A 19,442-nucleotide genomic window follows, 5' to 3' on the forward strand; every position below is an offset into this window, starting at 1 on the left:
ATCCCTACACAAACATGCAACTTAAAGATGCTCCCCTCGTTTAAAGACCATCCCCCCACCAACACACACATCCCTACTTAAGAGTCTAACTTCCCAGGTTAAAATCCTGTCTTCCACATCATTGATCTTCCCCCAGCGCTTCATTCAGATTATGCACCTAGTACGCAATCGGAAAATGTTTTTGGAATACTGTTAAATGTCAACAGTCACTCTGGGCTTTCGGATAAAAATGATGAATCATCACAGGATCATTTCAGCATCCAGAGCCCAAACTGTAACCGGGGGGTTGTGCGACTATCCTAACACAGAATTCACAAGCCCCCGCCTGCAAGGAACCAGCAGAAGAAACGCGAGAGATTTGACAGCGATGACTTTGGCCACCAGCTTTTAAATCAGCCAGTTGGGTATTAGAAACACTCTACAGTCAGGATTGTTGCTTCAGGAAGGAGTGGAGGCGGGGGTGAGCTGCGGAAACAAACCTCCGCGCAAGGCACTCTGGGACACTGCGACTCAACCGCCGTCTCCAAGGCAACCGGCGGGCACGCGGTTGTCATGGAGACCGGCGGGCGACTCAGAAAGCGGAGGGGCTGCCTTCGCCCCTACCCAGACAAGATGCATCGCAGAGGCTGTAAGGCCTCTGAAAGGCGAAGACACTTTAGCGACCGCCTCAACTGGCAACAAGACCAGGCGCTGAGCAGCAGCATCTACCTTCTACGAGAGATGGGCCCCACCTCCTTTCTACTGAGAGAGGAAGAGCCGGAAAACAGGGATTTCCGAGTAACTACCCCCCACAACCCGCCTCGGCTCCCTGCCAGGCCGACCCGCGCGGTACCCCCAGGCCCACCTTGTATGTAGCCACTTGCTGCCGAACCCCACCCGCGAGTGTTCCAGACTCTAAATATGTGCACATTGCTGATTGAAACAGTACTTGTTAGAAAAGTTCCATTATTGGAGGTTAGGACTCCAAGTTGCATCCAACTCTCCTAAGATTATGGCCTTTGATCTCTGGACTTAAAAACGGGAGACATTTTATCTGAATATATGGTTTGCATTTACGTGCGTTCTTAGATCCGTTAGCAGTCACTAACCCTGTAACTCAAACGAAATGAAAATCGTACAATCTGTTTACAAGCCGTATATATTTGCTAAATAAATAAAATCAGGTTTTCTTTACTTTTCAGTCAGTCTGAAGCTATAACAAGGCCCTTTTCAAGTATGGCTTAAATGGTGATTCCTTGGAAATGTCTTAATGAATAAAAATTCTTTTTAATTTTGCTGAAAGACCACAGATATTTCATATTTGCATATCCTACTCTCACCACTCAAAAGTCAGCCACCACTCTACCTCCCTGGAGTTGACTTGAAAATTTTTAATTTAGTGTCATGCTGCTTATGTCAGACGTCCTTTTGTCACTTTATAACCCTTAGGGCATTTAATAAATAGTTTAAGCCAGTATAGACTTGGTGAATAAAATTAGTTTTCTTGAATAAAATTAAATAAACTCACCAATTGAAACGCACAAAACAAAAACCCCAGAAGAACTACTTTACAAAAGGTCTTTAGCTCCATTGCAAAGTAGAATTTCCTTTCAGTTAAAAATTTATAGATTTTTTTTCAAGTTTTTAAAATTAGATTTCTTTTCACTTTCCTGCAGGTAGGTCTATTAAAAACAGTCTTAGCTGACAATGCAATTTGTTGAACAAGGCAAAGAATAAGGAAGTGAAAAATTAGACTTATGTCAAGAATTAAGATGTTCCAGTAGACTATGTTCAACCTTTTGGAGTCACCTAAACTAAAATATCTCTTGAAATCTCTTTTAATCCAATTATCTATTAATTTTACTCTATAACTCTAAAAACTGACTGGAACTTTTTTTTAAGTATGCATTTTTCCATTTTTCTTTTGAAGGTTTCTCTAGGAAATCCTCATGTTTGTAATTGTTCCATATTTCTGAAAGGAGGGGAACTTTGTAAGCATATATGCTGGTAAGTGACATCGTAATGAAGATCTTCCACAAAGGAACATCTTGGTATATTACATGTTTTGCCTTTTTCATGGCTTGAGTACTGCAAGATTAAAGAAATTTGGTGTTGGGAGAACTTAAAGGTAAAATGGTTGTAGCTTGTCAATATCGTTTTGGATATTTTATTTCATCCCCCAAATTAAGTGAGGTTTAAAAATTAAGTGAGGTTTAAAAATTAAAGTGAGGTAAGCATACTACCACCTCTATATGTTTGGAATGTTATTGTTTTTAATAAGAAAAAAAATCAATGTTTAGATTTTCATTATGTACAAAGGTGAAATGTAACAATAAAACAAAAAATCTCCCCTGTTCACATCACTGATGATAATTGCATGGTTCATTATGATATTTTTAAATTTTACTATTTTCCTTTTCAATTAGCATTTGACTCTGAATCTTTTAAGATTAAAATAGGACTCTGCTGAAGATTACTTCTGTCAAATCTAAAATTTTTCCTCTAAGAGTCAGATCCTGTAGGTGATCCCAGAAATGAAAAACAAAAAAATTCCTTCCATGTAATTTAAACCCACATCAACTCATTTGTTTACCTACTATACTTATACCAACAAATCACTGATTATATTATTGTAGAAAGTTTGTAATTGATATTTTAAGAGGAAAAAATCAAACAAGACATTAAGAAAAGTGTGTATCATATTTCTAATGCTTTTCTTTATAGGTTAGAAAACAGTATATAACATATAGCTGTTATTTTTAATGCTTTTATTTACCAAGTTTTTTGTTGTTTTGATCAGTTTTTAATTGAGCATTTACTAACACAAGTTATTTGCTCTAGTTAGCATAAAAATATAAAATATGGTCCCTTCAAAATTTGCAATTTGGTTTTATTATTATACATAAAATAGGTTTTTTCCATTTTTATTTTATGCCAGCTTCCTCAGAGCAAGGGCATTCTGTTCTGATTTTTATGTAATGTAACTTATTTTTTACAGTGTATTTACCATAAACTTAATGGAAATATAATCCAAGTATTTAACATACTAAGGTATATTTAATATATTTAAGTAAGAATTTAATATATATTTACCACTTTTTAAAAAAAGTCATATTCCATTTTAATTGGTGATATTTGAAAGTATTTTTCTGTCATACGTTAAAGTGGTATGTAGGAAAACAGTCATTTGTTACTCTATCCAGAAAATTCCTCCATGTCCAAGAGTAAGAAACTTCCAGGGAAGTGTAAAAAGAGTGCTGTGAATACTTAGATTCCCTCACTAACCTCTCTTTGTGAGCTACTCTATGTCATAAAGAAATACATGGACTCTCTCCGACAAATCTCTTTACTGCAAATGTCTTTAGTTTCCATGTATCATACTTTTTACACATATGCTTATTTTAAAACAAAAATTTAACGACTCTTGTAACAGAAAACTGATGAGAATTTTAAGTTTATCCCTAATACTTTCAGCAATATAAATTCTATAATACCATTCTTATTCTAAAATTAATAATACCTTTTGAGGTTATGTCAGAAATAAATGTTTTATTTTGTTTTTCTACTTCTGAATATTAGGGTCTTGTTGAAAAAATTCAGGCTTCCAAGGAATCATGAATGTAAGTTGCATTTGTGTGTTTTTACTAATTTGAATTTAACGAATTTAATAATTGTTTATTTAGACATATTCTAAATTTAGACAGTTATTGTCCAGTCTGAAAACTGTAACACAGTTTGTTACATTAAGACAGTTGGAACATTTTTCTTCCTATTTACCAAAAAAATGTAACTTTATATGCCATTTCACATTAAAAAGCACTTAATAAAAAATGAGGTGAAATAATGGCCAGGTTTTCAGTAGAAAAACTTTCCCTCATGAATTCTAAGCAAGAATTTACAGTAGTTTCTGTATCTAAATTTATTTTAATTATGAGAAAAATGACAAATGTAATTTTTCAGGTCACAGAAATAGTTGACATGATACATAATTTCATTTAAAAATGTTTACTGACAAGTTTTTATGCAAAAAATATATGTATTTTACAGTTAAATAGTTTTTATGTCAGTACCTACATTGAGTTTAAAGTCAGGCATATGACATTTTTTATAATTTTCAATTTGAAATTTAATTTAAAATTAAATTCTAGAGTCCTCAAAAATAAAAGAGAAAGAAAAATAATTCTATCACAGGTTATTTCGATTTATACATTTTATAATAAAGATGCTATCATTATGGAAATGTTTCCTGCAAAGATTTATTTAACCTATACTAGATTCATCTAAGAACTGCAAAGGCATTTAACATTTATTAATAAATGTTTATAATATTCATAAAGAATTAAAGTGATAATCAGTTTTCAATTTTTTTTCAATTCAGGTTATTGGTTCTGTTTAGGCAACTATTATATAAGTACAAGCACAGTTGACATTTAAAAGTCCTACTAGATAATAAATTAATATTAGTGTTTCACAGGGATTTTTCTTTTGTATTCTTCTCTCTACCCATTTTCTTAGAAACATCTCATATTTTCTGTCTCCACCTGTTACCTCTGTAACAGTGATTTCCACATCTTATCAGCAGACCAGTATTTCCAGCTGCCTTCTGAGCACCACAATTTTGGAGGTCCTGCAGGCATTTGGAATAGAAATTCCCCCCGATATGTGCTCTCCTGTTGTATTCCCTATCTCACATATTGGCTTTCCTTTTTCTTTAGTCTCCAAAGCTAGAAACCTTGGCATTCTCCTTGTTTTTCCTTTCTCATCCTCTTCTCTCATAAACAAATCCTGTTTATGTTACATCCTACCTACTTCTCAACAGTGATTTTACTTCCCCATCCTCATTCTTACGTTTGTTCAACCATCATCAGCCCTTAGTACTGTTCTTTGTAGCCTCCGTTTCCAGCATCTGCACTTTGTTGCTTTCTCCTTCACATTGTAGACAAAAGGTTCTTTCTGAAATGTCACCTACTCTGTACTTCATCCTCTCTCCCAATCCCTTCATACACAATAATTAGGTTGGATGAGTTCATGGATATTGCTTTCTTCTCTATTTCTCCATTGTATACACCTGAAGTTAAATGGTCACATCCTCTTCAAAGTCTTAGTTATTATCTGCATTATTTTCCATGTCATTTTCACAAGCTTCTATACTAGGGCTACCCAACAGAAATATAATGTGAACCACATATGTAATTTTCTGGTAACATATTATAGAAAGTAAAAATAAACAGGAAAGTTAGTTTTAATAACATATTTTAATTTAACCCAATACATCAAAATATCATGTCAGCATGTAATCAATATAAAAATTATGTTATTTTAATGTTTTTTCATACTGCCTTCAAAATCTAGTGTGTATTTTACATTTACAATGCATCTCACCTCAGACACTATATTTTCATTGGAAATGCTTGATCTGCATTTAGACATCGTAAAATATTCAGTTGAAAAATAAATTCATATAATACCCAAATTGTTATAAACATAAATTTTCCAGAAACTATAGATTATCAGTTTTCTATTTAAATTTAAATAAGACAAAATTTTAAATTCAATTTTCAGTCACACTATCCACATTTCAGGTGCTCAGTAGCCACATATGGCTGATGGCTACCATATTGAACAGTGCAGCTCTACCCAGTTACATTCAACAAATATTTATTGTACTGCATATTAGTCAGGAATCCTACTAGGTGATTTTTTAAATAAATTGAATCATATGAATTGCCAATATTTTTTCATCTACAAAAATAGCAATTTCATATGGATCAATCTAATACTTTATATCATATTATCCTTTGTGCTCTTGAAGGCAGAAACCACATCTTATTATAAATATCCCTATTTTATTACGAAATTTAGTAGGAAATTTTTTGTTTAAATTTGATCCTATATATTAATTTTGAAAAATTATATTTCCTACTAAAATAAAATATTTTTTATACCTCATAGTTAAAAGACGTTTTAGCTACTCAACATTGAGAAAATCCTTTGTGCACAAATATTCAAAGAAAGTATAAGTCTCAATAATGTTGAAATTTATCATTTAAATGAAAGTTTGAAAATTAAAGTAATTCAAAGAAAGCTATAAACAATTATTCAATAATATTATGTAAAGTATGTACATAAGTGTGGAGAAGAAGGTAGTGAAGCAGAAGCATTTTGAACATCATTCATAGATTCTTTTCTAAAACAAATCTGGAAACAATTATTTGTGCCCTAGTGTTTCATACAAGAAACCTGAGACTCTCTTTTATTTTTGAAGACCTATAAAGATGATTACATAGGAATTTTTTATAAAGATATCAGTTTTTGAACACTGAATATTATTTTCTATCACCCAACAAATGCTTCCCAGTAAAACCTAGCTTTATTACCTAATGGTTTTTCCTAAATATAACGTCTAGTAAATGCCATCTTGTCCTTTTCTCAATTAAATATTTATGGATAAAATAAAAACTTCATTTTAGGAAAATTTTTTAAATCCCCACCACAAAGATATAATAAACTTTTTATTTTCTATTTTATTTTTTGATCTTGTATTTATGTATACCTAATAGTCTGTGGGAATTCTGTGTTCTGCTTTTGTCACACACTGTTACTTTATTTCAGTGCTATGTAGTCTCTCTCATTCAAGTCATCAGTGAATGTTAAATAAACTATGATATACCATGTTAGTGTATGGTATATCATAATTTATTTAACATTCTTCCATTTGAGGCATTTAATTTACTTCTGACTACCTGTTATATTCTTTGTAAATGAAACTTTTTCTCCTCTCAATTATTTCTGTAGCCTGAAGTCTCATTAACTGGATCTTGCAGTAAAACTATTATTTTTTACTGAGATATAATAGACATATAACTTTATATTAGTTTTGGGTGTACAACATAATGATTTAGTGTAAGTATATATTGCAAAATGATCAACACAATCCAGTTAACATCCATTACCACACATAGTTACAATTTTTTTTCTTGAGATGAGAATTTTTAAGATTTATTCTTTTAGCAACCTTCAAATATGCAACAGAGTACTATTAACTATAGTCACCATGCTGTACATTATGTCCCCATGACTTACTTATTTTATAAGTGGAAGTCTGTACCTTTTGACCACCTTCAGCCATTTCTCCTACCTCCTAGCCGTCCCTTGGCCCAACATCTGGCAACCATCAATCTGTTCTCTGTATCTGTGAGTTTGAGTTTTTTTTCCTTTTTTTAAGTATTAATATTTTTATGTCTGTCACCCATAGGTATTGCTTTATAGCAATACTTTTGCTGATTTATGATTTCAGCAGTATATCAAATTTCTGCTAGCTTTGCTTTTGGATTCATGTTTTAGGCATATTTAACCATATTACTTAAGCATAAAATGGAAGACATTAACAGCATATTTAAGTCTCCAAAGAAAATAAAGATACATGGAAATATTTTGAAAAGCTAATAATATTTCTATAATATTAGAAAAAAAGACTAAGTCACACAAAGTGGGAAAAAATAACAGATACAAAGTTCATAGTAATCTATTCATTCCTAGTAAATTAAGTAAGAAAATAGTTTTCATTCTTCCATACATACATCTAACATACCCTTAGAATCTAAAATGCCCTGAAATAACTTTTTCAAATAAAAAGAGAAAATAACATAAGGCAAATAAGATGTAACATTCTATTTATTTATTACCTTTTGTTTAGATTTATTCTGTGTCTGCACCTCATTTTGATTTTAACTCACTTTTCTTTTGATATTAATGAAATTGAACATCTGTTGACTTTAATATTTGTACTACATGTGTAAATTAAACTTTGGCTATTTATTTATTGGGATAAAACTACACACTCTTCCTATAATTTTGAAAAATTATATTTCCTACTAAAATAAAATATTTTTTATACCTCATAGTTAAAAGACGTTTTAGCTACTCAACATTGAGAAAATCCTTTGTGCACAAATATTCAAAGAAAGTATAAGTCTCAATAATGTTGAAATTTATCAGTTAAATGATAAATTAAATGTTTGCAAATGTTTTTCTGATGTCATAATTCTTTTTTATATGGTTTCATTAAATTTTGTTTTATGTATATGGATTTTTGTGTGTTGCTAAATCTGACCATTTTTACTTTTCATGTATATTGTTTTGATACTTTGAAAGTTGTCTATCTTCCATAGTATTTTAGAGATTTTTTTTTCTGCTAGCTTTTCTATTTTATTTTTATTCTTCTTTATAGCATCCATGTGTAGTTGTATTGATATAAATTGGAGGTTGGTATTTGGTTTGAAGTAATTAAATTTTTTCCATATTTCTACCTAGTTATCTCAATAACAGCTATTAAATAGTGCTTTTCATCCTTGTTTCATAATTTTTATAGTGAGTTTTGTTTTTTTATAATACATTATGATATCTGATACGGTTAGCTGTCTTGCTCTCCTTTATGAAAGAATATTCTTTTATAGTCTCATACATTAATTTTTCCAAATTAATTTCAGAAGAGTTTGTTTCTCCCTTTTATTCTCCAATTCATGTTATACCACAAAGAACAGTTTGTAGCCAACTCCTCTTATGAAATTTTATATTTCAGTATTTCTGCTGCTCTAGAGAATCTTTATCCCCCAAAGCACAATCTTTTGTTCTTCATTTTCCTCCTCATTTTTTTAGGGAGCAGATTTTGCTGTGTCTCTGTGACAAATAGCCCTCATCCTCCAAAGTAATGGTTAATTAAAGTATGATACCCTCCCACATTCCACCTGCCATGCCACCTCAGACAAGGAACAGAGATTTCTGTATTGAAATGTAACTGTGATGTTTTCAGTATTGTTAATGTATAATTGGTAATCTTTTAAGGGAAAATGGAGCTTTTCATTATCTTGCAAATGATTTTTTAATCTCTATGTATTAAAGAATATATAAAATGAATAGAACTCAAGGGGACCAATAACAACTGGCATTTAAATTATGTTAAGAAGAGGGAAAGAGGAGGGGCATGGGAATGGGCCAGAGAAAAAGGGAATCTAAGATGCCTGGATCAAAACTATATGCACTTAGTACACCATTTCTTAGAAGGACAGCAGGATGGAGAAAATTCAGAATTCAAAGACTGTGTATCCCAAATGTATAGGCAATATAGTTCCTAACAGATTGTCCTGAGGAATACTGACCAAATCTATGAAGAATGTGGCTACCGAGACACTTGTAGAGACGTAAAACTAAGGAAAATAGGCGCAACTGTGTCTTGCTCTCTCATTATCTATTTACTAATTTATTCATCTAACAAATGTTAATTACACTAACCACTCGAATCTCTCGTCTCCTTTCTGTATTTATGCCCATTTCTTTTAATACTCCTGTATGATGATAAATATTTTTTTATGAACAAGAGAACAGATCAAAATGTAAGAGATGATTATAGCACCAATCCAAGGAGGAACACTGTCTTATAATTAATCTGAAACCTTTATAATGTGCTGGTTACACTGACTCTTTTCAGTAACAGGAAAACAAGAGATAACTTCTCTTCTTTTTATAAATGACTCTTTTCTGACCTTTTGGCTCTGAAAGGAATACAATAAGTGGTAAATGTCAGTGTAATAATTCAACCAAACTTTCTGATATTTGGGGAAAAAATGCTAATTTTCTGCCTAAGTTGTTTCTTTGTCTCCAATTTGCCACTGAATTTTAATACTTTGGAATTTATCGTTAGCTGCTTTGCAATTAGGTCTTGTGGAAAGAGAAATCAGCGACTTGCTTCGAGGGATACATCGAGTTCAAACTCCCCAACAAGGAAGGAACAATGAAAATGCACAGATTGAAGAAGATGGTTACATTAAACAGAAGGAAATTAGTTCAGATGATATATGCTCTATTTGTCAAGAAGTACTTTTAGAGAAAAAGGTTCCTGTCACCTTTTGCAGGTGACATGATTTTTCTTTGGATTCTATAAACTTATGAAAAAATTCTAATTTAATATATTTGTAATATGTTATGAAACATGTTGATTGAAAAATAATACATATTTAAACAATTATACTTAATTGACCACCTTTTATTTCCTAACATGTTGTGAGAGGTCCTGTTCTAACTCTAAATATTTCTGGGCTACATTTTAAAGGGTGAAAGTTAAAAAATAACTCCACTTTATTTACTTTTTCACTTTAAGTTATTAAAGTAGATAATTTTCATGTTTCTGTTTTATACACATGAATAAATGCCACGGCTTAGAGTAGTTACAAACAGTTTTTCTGAAAGTGAAGATTATTTTACTTTAAAATGATAAAAATTCTCTTCAGCTTTTCTAAATTTTATCTTTAAAACTAAATAATTCAAAATATCACATACATAAATGTTTATTGAGAGTATTGTACTTAACTATGCTTCAAAGGCACTGTAAATTTGGACTTGGAAAATTTGGGCAACCATTTGGTATTGAACTTTTCAATTCTTTTTTTTTCCTGATTATTTACCAAAATTTTCATCCACATTGTATTTTTTTCACATAGCTGCTTCTTTGGCATATTTTAAAGTTACTATTTCCCAAAATATTATTTCTCTCAGCAGATATTTATTGGGTACAACCACATTCATATTGTGTGATTTCTAGAAAAATAAGGTGACACCCCTGCTCTCAATGATGCTTTTTATTTAAAAATAATTATTGTTATACTTTTCCTTTTTGTTAAGACTATATGCATTCTCACTTTAAAAACGAAAAATATTATAATGATGCAAAATCTTTTACCACCATTTCATTGAAATGGGAAAGATTTTGTTTGGAATTCTGATGTACTAAATTAAATATGATAGATTAGATTAGATAGATAAAATAGTGTTTATGTGTGTAATCAAGCTATATCTGGATAATCAGTTCAGAATCTATTTTTATAGGAAATAAAGATGGTAGCACAGAAAATATATATATATATAAAACTTTGCTGTATACAAATGGTAGACTTGGATTTTATTTCTAACAGGTTTGGCTGTGGCAATAGTGTTCATATAAAATGCATGAAGATCTTAGCTAATTATCAGGATAAGATATCACACACTTCCATGTTGAAATGTCCCTTGTGTAGGAAAGACTTTGCACCATTAAAACTTATTTTAGAGGAATTCAAAAACTCTAGCAAACTTGTGGCTACAGCTGAGAAAGAGCGACTAGACAAACACCTTGGAATTCCCTGTAATAACTGTCGACAGTTTCCAGTTGAGGGGAAGTGTTATAAGTAAGTATCAATCAGTAATATTATAAATTTGTAGTCTAACTTTTTTTTTAATTTTAGGAAACTTTGAACATTAGAGTACTAATCATTTAGCCTTCTTCTTTTCCCCCTTTATATAGTGTGTTTGCCTTAAAGATGGCTACTTATTTAGGATTTTCAGACTAGTGATCTATGTCAGCCCAGTACCTTAAGAATTTCAGTTGTTTTATTTTCTTTACTCACACAGAGTATTGGCTTTGCATTCCAGTCTAGATTGAGAGTCTGAAGTAGCATCCTTTCTTGGAAGCTCTGAACACAGGCTTTGTAGTTTGACCTAAATGAATTTCCAAGCTCAGAGCCCTGCTAGATAGACCTCTTACCCCTGTAACTTTCTTTGAACCACCAATGAGGTCATTGCCAAAAACTCCTAGGACTGAGCCAGAGGGATATTGACTAGATCAACTGAACTGGAGTTCCCCAACTCCAAACTGCAATGATACATGTTTTGTTTTCTTTCACATCTTATACCTTAACAACAACAAGATACTTATTAGAGAAAGAGATTTTCATTACTTTTTGAGTATTCCTCAAACTTTCCCACAATTCCACAATAAAACATCAATTAATTGCTATGCTTGGGATGTTGTGCTTTCTTAATTGAAATCTTAACTGTATGTTAAGAAGAAAATATTTTGCTTCAGTCTTTGTTAAAATTTTTTCTAAAATGCATCAGTTTACTTTTCAGTCTTCCTGGAATTACATTATGATGAGTCTAATTAATATTTTTAAAACCCTCTCATAAAACCATAAAACTGTTTTTAATCACCCCCAAAGGTGAATGATACCTTTCTCCTTTAAACTGTTTTAGTCCTTTGTTTTCTTAATGTGTCACATAGAAGTAAATCAACTAGAGCACCATTAGCAAAAGTCTTTATTGAAAACAGCAAGCCTGAGAAAGCTCACTTGAGGAAGAAGGGCAGAATTTTTATAAAGTTTAGCAGGAGGTGTTCAGCTAGTTTCAGGAATGTTGGTTAAAGAGAGTTCTAGGAAAAGGAAAGACTTGATATTTGGCATTAGCAGCCATTTTTGGGGCAATCTGAATTTTTTCAAAAGGGGTGGGTAAGAACAATAAGGGGCTAAGGTAACATGTGGAAAGGTGGGTTGGGAGGAACAGCTGGGGGTGACAAGGACAGGTGAAAGCCACGGTGTAAAATTTTCAGTTTTTATAGTGATGTATTCCTCAAATTGTTAATGCGTGGGTGGCTTTGGTAAATTATCTCAAATCTTGCTTTTAAGTATTTTGTTAATGACAGTGCTTTCCTCTGTCCCTCTGACTGCTTTCTGTCCCCAAGGGTGATTCTTCCTACTACCCCTCAATACAGGCATTCTCCACTGTTCTGCTTCCTGCCTGCTGCTCTGCACTCTCCTTTCAGAATAACTTCTCTACGCATTTGGCTCACAATTATTCACATCCATATCTCCTGCCACTCCCTCAAATGCTAGCATTTCAGCCGTTAGCCTGAAAAAACGATTTCTGGTAGTTTTAGTAATGGTTTGAGTAGGAGATAAGGTAAACTAGAAAGCTTTTCAGTTCCTCTTCATTAAAGTTTCATAATATAGCTACTTACCTTTTAAGAAGTTAATTCCAAAACTATCATATATATATTAAAATATAGAGATACTTAACTTTTTGAAGCCCAGCACAATTTGATGTATTGAATAAACTGCACCATTGCTTTGATTGGTTGATGTTAATTATTAAGAATCTTCCCTGTATGTATAAACAATAATAATGAATAAATTAATACTTGCTGCTTCTAAGATGTCTGAAGGATATATTTTCCCAGATTTCTCTTGGAAATAATCTTCTAATTCTTTGATAACTTGAGCAAGAAAATAACTTTATTTGCTTGAAATGTTATTTCTGGTGAATATTGCTGAAAGTAAATTAAAATTCTCTGCTTGTGGCAAAATTTTTATAAGTGATACATGTTTAGATTGAGCTTTGTGGAAAATGAAGTTTTTTAGTATATCAATGATTTTTATTGCAAACTTTTTATACATATACCTTTTTCTATTTTGTGAGGACAGAGAAGGAATATAGTGCAATTCCTGTTTTCAAGAAGTATTCTGCTAACTCTAGCATTCATGAAATAATGGGAAAACACTGGGTAATCAAATGATAGAATGTCCAATAGGCTGTACATCCTAAAGGAACTTAGAAAAAGAGATAAATGAAAGATAAAGCATTCCAGGAAGACATCATGGTAGGGATATGTGGTAGGCAAAATAATGCCCTCCCAAATATATCCACATCCCCATGCCCAGAACCTGTATGTTAGGTTACATGTTGTAGGGGGATTAAGGTTGCAGATGAAATTCAGGTTGCTAATCACCTGACCTTGAAATAAGGAGGTTATCTTGGATTGCCTGGGCTCAGTGTATAATCACAAGAGTTCTTAAAAGTGGAAGAGGGCAGCAAAGAAGAGAGTCAAAGGGATATGTGAATATGGAAGAAAGGCACAGAGAGGTGCTGCATTGCTTGCTTTGAAGATGGAGGAAAGTGCCACAAGCTAAGCTAAGGAATGTGGGCAGCCTCTAGAAGAAAGGGCAAAGAAACAGATCTCTATAGCCTCCAAAAAGAAATGCCATTCTGTGGACCCCTTGATTTTAAACCCATTGAGACCCATGTCAGACTTCTGACGTACAAAACCGTAAGATAATAAAGTGTTTAAGCTGCTAAATTTGTTGTAATTTGTTTCAGTAGCAACAGGAAGCTAATATGGGGTGAGATTTAAGATGGGCCTTGTCATATCTGCATAGTTCCCAGGAAATCTTGGCCAGAATTTTTCACCAAAAACAATCAAAATAATTGGATTTTTTCTTGTATGTTTTGGTGTTTTGCATTTTTAGGTGTACCAAATGTATAGAATATCACTTATGCCAGGATTGTTTTGATAGCTGCTGCCATCTTTCTCACTCATTTACATTTCGTGAGGTACAGTATCCATCTTGAATTTCATATAGTGTTTGTATTTTCCTATTGTAAATCTAAGTAAAATCTAAGAATAGGTAACTCTCTGGAATAGAGCTGACTGTGTTTGAATAAAAACCAAAGACCATAATTTTTGGAGAACTCTTTTTCATAAGGATTTATAGGCAATCAGTTTTTACATTGGTAATTTATAAAATCTAATATAATAACAAATATGTAATGATATCATACATAAATCTTAAGGACAGAAATTACAGCCATCAAGCTTGAAAATTCAGTTTAAAAAAAGATCTCAACACTACAAAATGACTTAAAATGCTACTGACAACCATTTACGGTTTTAAAATTTCTTACATCATGGAATTTTATTGCTATCATTTGAATCTAACAAGCAAATAAGTATCTCCTGATGCTGAATAATAATGCTACCTTCTATTTACTACACAAGATAAAACATCCACAATTACCATTATTGATTAAAAGATAAATATTTTTACCTTAAAAAGTAATGTTATAGTAGCTGTGCAACAGTATATTAGACTCACTAATAATTTGCAAATTCTTTAATGTGTTAAAAAGCTATCTTTTAAAATGATGAGTCTTTATTTACATTATTATGTTATTGATACACAGCCTACTGGTTTCATGCACAAGATAAAAGCTTCCACAATTTACAAAGTAACATTCACCTTTTACCTATTACAGAAGAGAAATCAAAAATGGAGATTGTTGGAAAAAAGATCAGATGAAACTGTAAAATATAGAGATATTAAAAATGAGATAGAAAAGATGCCACATTTTCAAGAAAAGCAAGGGTGAGATTCTCAGTGAAATTTATATTTCTTAGGATATTTAAACAATTTTTCAGTTCAGATAAGTTTTATTCATTTCTTTATTCAATAAATATGTATTGAGTACTTATATATACTAGGTGACATAGTATTCAAGTGAAGAGCAAGGCTCTGGAGTCAGAATGCTTAAATCCAATCCTAGTACAACCATAAGTTGGCTATGCAACTTTTGGGCTAGTTACTTCACATCTCCTTGCCACATTTTTATCTTTAAAATGGGGATAATTATAAAACCAGTCTCATAGTAATGTTGTGCATATGAAATGAATTAATACACACAGTAAATACTCAAATAATGCTGTCTATTATTATTATTAATTCTACCAGAGATTGTACTAGGTATTAGGGATATCTAGTTTCCTCAGCAATTAAGTGATCATCTAAATAAATGTAAAATTAAAACTGATATATGTTATGTAAAGAAAAAATACAGGGAGCTTTGAGATTTGCTTTGAAGTAAATAACCTCTATGGGAAGGAAGTCTTTCTTTCCTTATTGCTCTCTATTCCACCCCCAGGGAAGGAGAGTGCTAAGGGGATTGGTTGTATGTCAAAACCCTGACTAGTGGACAGTCGTCCAGACCTTTTGCCATACTTGGTATCAATTAAAGAAAATTAAACGTACCGTGTATAATCAACATATTAGGTACACTATAAAATATATACAAAGCTCATTTTAATAGGATGGGATAAAATTGAAATATTTTTTAAAGGACCATTTCAATGAATTAACCAAACAAAAATTGTGCTTGTTTATACATATATATGTGTGTATATATGTATTTCTATCCCACATATATATAGTAGATAGATAGTTAGATTTCTATCCAACCCAGTGGATATCTAACCCATGCCCTGTGGGTGCTCCACACACTTCAGAGACTACAACTCTTGTGGAGCATAAAATGCTTTGTGGGTATGAAAGGAGCCTATACAAAGGCTCTCCATCTCCATTTCCCTTGGCCCTGGCTGGGTATCACAGTTCAACCTATTAGAATGATAAATTGTATAACTAATGGTTTAGGAGATATTGTAGGGGGAGACAAGAGAATATTAGGGGTAGAAGGACATTCTAGGCAGAGAAAATGGAATAAATAAAAGGAGAGAGTTTCAAGATTTTTTTTAAAAAGTGATTAACAACCTGAAATAATAGAAACACACAGATTTTTTTTAGTTGACAATTAAATGACCTTGGTAAAAGCAATTTTTGTAGCATTATGAAAGTTTATCTGAAGAGTAATGAGAAGTATAAAGTTGTCTAAAGAATATATTTGAGCTTTATTCTGAATGACTTTTGAATAATAGGAATGCATCTAACCTTTTAACCAAGATTTTGTTTTTAAATATTTGTTTTACGTGTTTTATCAGTTGCTAGTGGCATCAAATTTACATTGTGTAATCTTAGTTATGTTTGTTGGTACTTTTGCTACAAAAATGGGGTTTGTATCTTTAGAGTTCATTAACATGGTCTAACAATACAGAAGTAATAAGCATATACCCCAAGTGAAATAAGTCTCCTCATAGATTATGACCTACCAGTTTATAATAGTAGCCTGGAATATTTAATATGGTTTACCACGCATCTTACTTCCTACCAGATGACAGAGTGAATTGGGTTGTATTTTTCTAAACACAAGCCTGTGTGTTGGCTCAGTCTGAAATAATTTGAGTATATGGTTCTCAAAATTATGTTCTGGTTTCACTGATGTTAAAAAGTACAAATCAAAAAAATTCAGGTTAGTATTTTTATTTGAAATGACTAAATTAAATTTTGTTCCTGATGAAGTTGATGTTGAAGTTGGATCCATCTTGTTCAAGATCAATACAATAGATTTTGTAACTTTATAATGTACGAGATTTATTATCTTCAGTTCTAGAAGGCACTGGGTTCATTTGCATTATTTATTTGGAGGTTATTACCTGTACTATTTATTGATTACTTCCTTATCTACAATCACATATGACCATTCATGTGTCTCTGTTTATTCTCATTTAGCCAAGTTTACACACCAAAACACGTGGTAAGGTCACTGCCTCTCTTACTGATCACAAAGAATAGTAAGCTGCTTGCTCCAGGCTACCAGTGTCGACTTTGTTTGAAGGCATTTTGTCCTGGTCAGCATACAAGATTGCTACCATGTACTCACAAGGTAGAAGTCACATCATTTTAGTTTGACTTTCCCTGTAGGGCCAGTTTTCACAAATGAAGTGGCAATTTAAGTCTCTCCTTTTACTTTTTAGTTGAATTATGAGCAGAGATGTTCAAATTGAACAGTGTGTGCAGAAAGCTAGAGCAGAGACTATTGAGAAGGCAGTTCTGCCCCCCAAGGATGGATTCCTATTAATTAGGATTCATTTCTGTATAAACTATTGAGGAAAGATAAAATGGCACTTTAAGTTAGATTCTTTTATCTGCTTTAGTTACCTGTAAAAGGCTTATAGAATACTAACTTTTTAATGTTAATTTTATGATTCTTTAGATGAAACAGAAATGCTTAATTTGACATAGTTTATTATTATTTCAAATGAACTTACTGGAATCAAAGTCTAAAGTTGCTGAATCACTATGTAGTGGTAACCAGGTTTTTTCTGAGATGAAGTTGTTTTAATAAATAAACTTTTATAGCTTTAGAGTCACCCTTACTTATAATGACTGATAATTTGTTTTCTTCCCTAGAAGGTGATTTGTCACATTATGTCTTACCATCATCATATCAATTTTCAACTCTAGTTGGCTATGACATTTTTATTACTTAATAATTTTCATTCATTAGAAAGCAACAGTGAAATTAATGGCTTGAATAAGTAGTGAGTTTTTAATGAAATTGAAAAAATGACATCCATAGAAGGCTTTTCGTTTTAATATGAAAAATGAAGATCAGTCTCTAACCAATTACATTTTTAAGAGAACTTCAAAATATTTCCATAAAACTTGATGAATTTTATTACCTTCCAATATTATGAAACAGTGTTAAAAGTAACACAATAATGAAAGTGGGGAAATTTTACATAGATAGTATACATTATAAACAAGATAATATATCTCTGATTAACTTATAACTTTCTTTTAAGTTTCATAGGAAATGTATTGACAGTTGGTTACTCCACAAGTGCAATTCATGCCCTATTGATGGACAAGTTATATATAACCCTTTAATCTGGAAAGATAGAGCAGTGAGTGGACATGCACATCAATCTGTTTCAAACACAAACATCATTCATCTGTCAAAACAGGAAGAACCAGAACTTTTTATTCCTGGTACCGGATTAGTATTAAAACAAAATGGACTTGGAATTTTACCTATCATACCTCAGCATAATTCTGAAAAGTTGAATACACCTCAAAGTCCAATAGATACTTATCAGAATATAACAATAGATGATCTGTATTCTGTCAAAGTAGATGATTCAAATTCAAGAAAATCAATCTATGAATATAAAATTAGCCAACATTTCCCCAGCTATCTCCAAGATTTACCCACTGGATCCTTTGGAAAAATATCATCTCAAACGTTTTTTCCTTCTATTGATCACAAGAATATTATATATCCAACTGGAGCGGAAAACCCATGTATCAGTAAAAAACACCATGCCGGTCAAAGCCAGAAGATAAACAAAGACTGTAAACGTGTTAACCACAATTCAAAGAAGACTCTTGGTAATAAAATAAGAGAGGACAACACGAGACCAAATACTTTGCTTCCAGAAGATTTAAATCTTATTGTCAATCGGGGTACAGCTAAGCTTAGTTTGTCTAAGAGGTATAATAATTGTATGGGGAAAATTAGACCAAAATGTAGTCATTTATCCAGAAGGCCTATATCTCACCCCTTAAGTACAAAAAGTACTGAGTTATCTTTAATATTAGAAGGAGTTCAGTTATAAAAATGTATTTTATTAAAATCAGAAAATATTTGAATATTGAACATAAAATTTTTTTTGTAGAACATAAAAACACTATATACTCTTGACAAATATTCTCTGTTGTTATTTTGCCTACTTGTCTATGAATAATGACCTACAGCTAAAGGAAATGGCCTCATTCCTTATAAGACTTAAAGAATTAGGTATCTTAATGAGTATGTTCAGTATGTTATGAATTATAAATAATTTTTAGAACTTTCACATATGACTTTACACTAATTAAAATAATTGTTTTTAATTAAGGAAATAGATTTTCCATGCCCTGAGTCACTATTGTCAAACATTTCACTTGATGACATGTAACATACAGGGACTCTTTCCAGGTATTTTTACATTTTCTTGCACTAATAATCACCACAAACCTATAGGAAAATCCAGATGGTGGTTTTCTTTTTTACTTTATTCCTTAAAGGAGGTTTCTTGTATAGGAAATGAAATAAAATATCCTTACAATGCTATAAGCTATGCCACATTTATAGTGGTTTTACTGGGTTTTTTT

At 31.9% G+C, this 19,442-nt stretch overlaps 1 protein-coding gene across 1 annotated transcript; it reads left to right on the forward strand.

The window, feature by feature from the left end:
- Nucleotides 1–612: 612 nt before the first annotated feature.
- ZSWIM2 (zinc finger SWIM-type containing 2) lies at nt 613–18,904 on the forward strand. Its single transcript, XM_032638441.1, has 9 exons — nt 613–777; nt 1,910–1,986; nt 3,559–3,599; nt 9,680–9,890; nt 10,947–11,198; nt 14,088–14,172; nt 14,875–14,984; nt 17,016–17,169; nt 18,092–18,904. Exons 1-9 carry the CDS (start codon nt 613–615, stop codon nt 18,902–18,904), a joined length of 1,908 nt encoding a protein of 635 aa, XP_032494332.1.
- The last annotated feature ends 538 nt before the right edge of the window (nt 18,905–19,442 follow it).

This window comes from Phocoena sinus, chromosome 7 (genome assembly GCF_008692025.1).
Source record: "Phocoena sinus isolate mPhoSin1 chromosome 7, mPhoSin1.pri, whole genome shotgun sequence".
NCBI lineage: Eukaryota > Metazoa > Chordata > Mammalia > Artiodactyla > Phocoenidae > Phocoena > Phocoena sinus.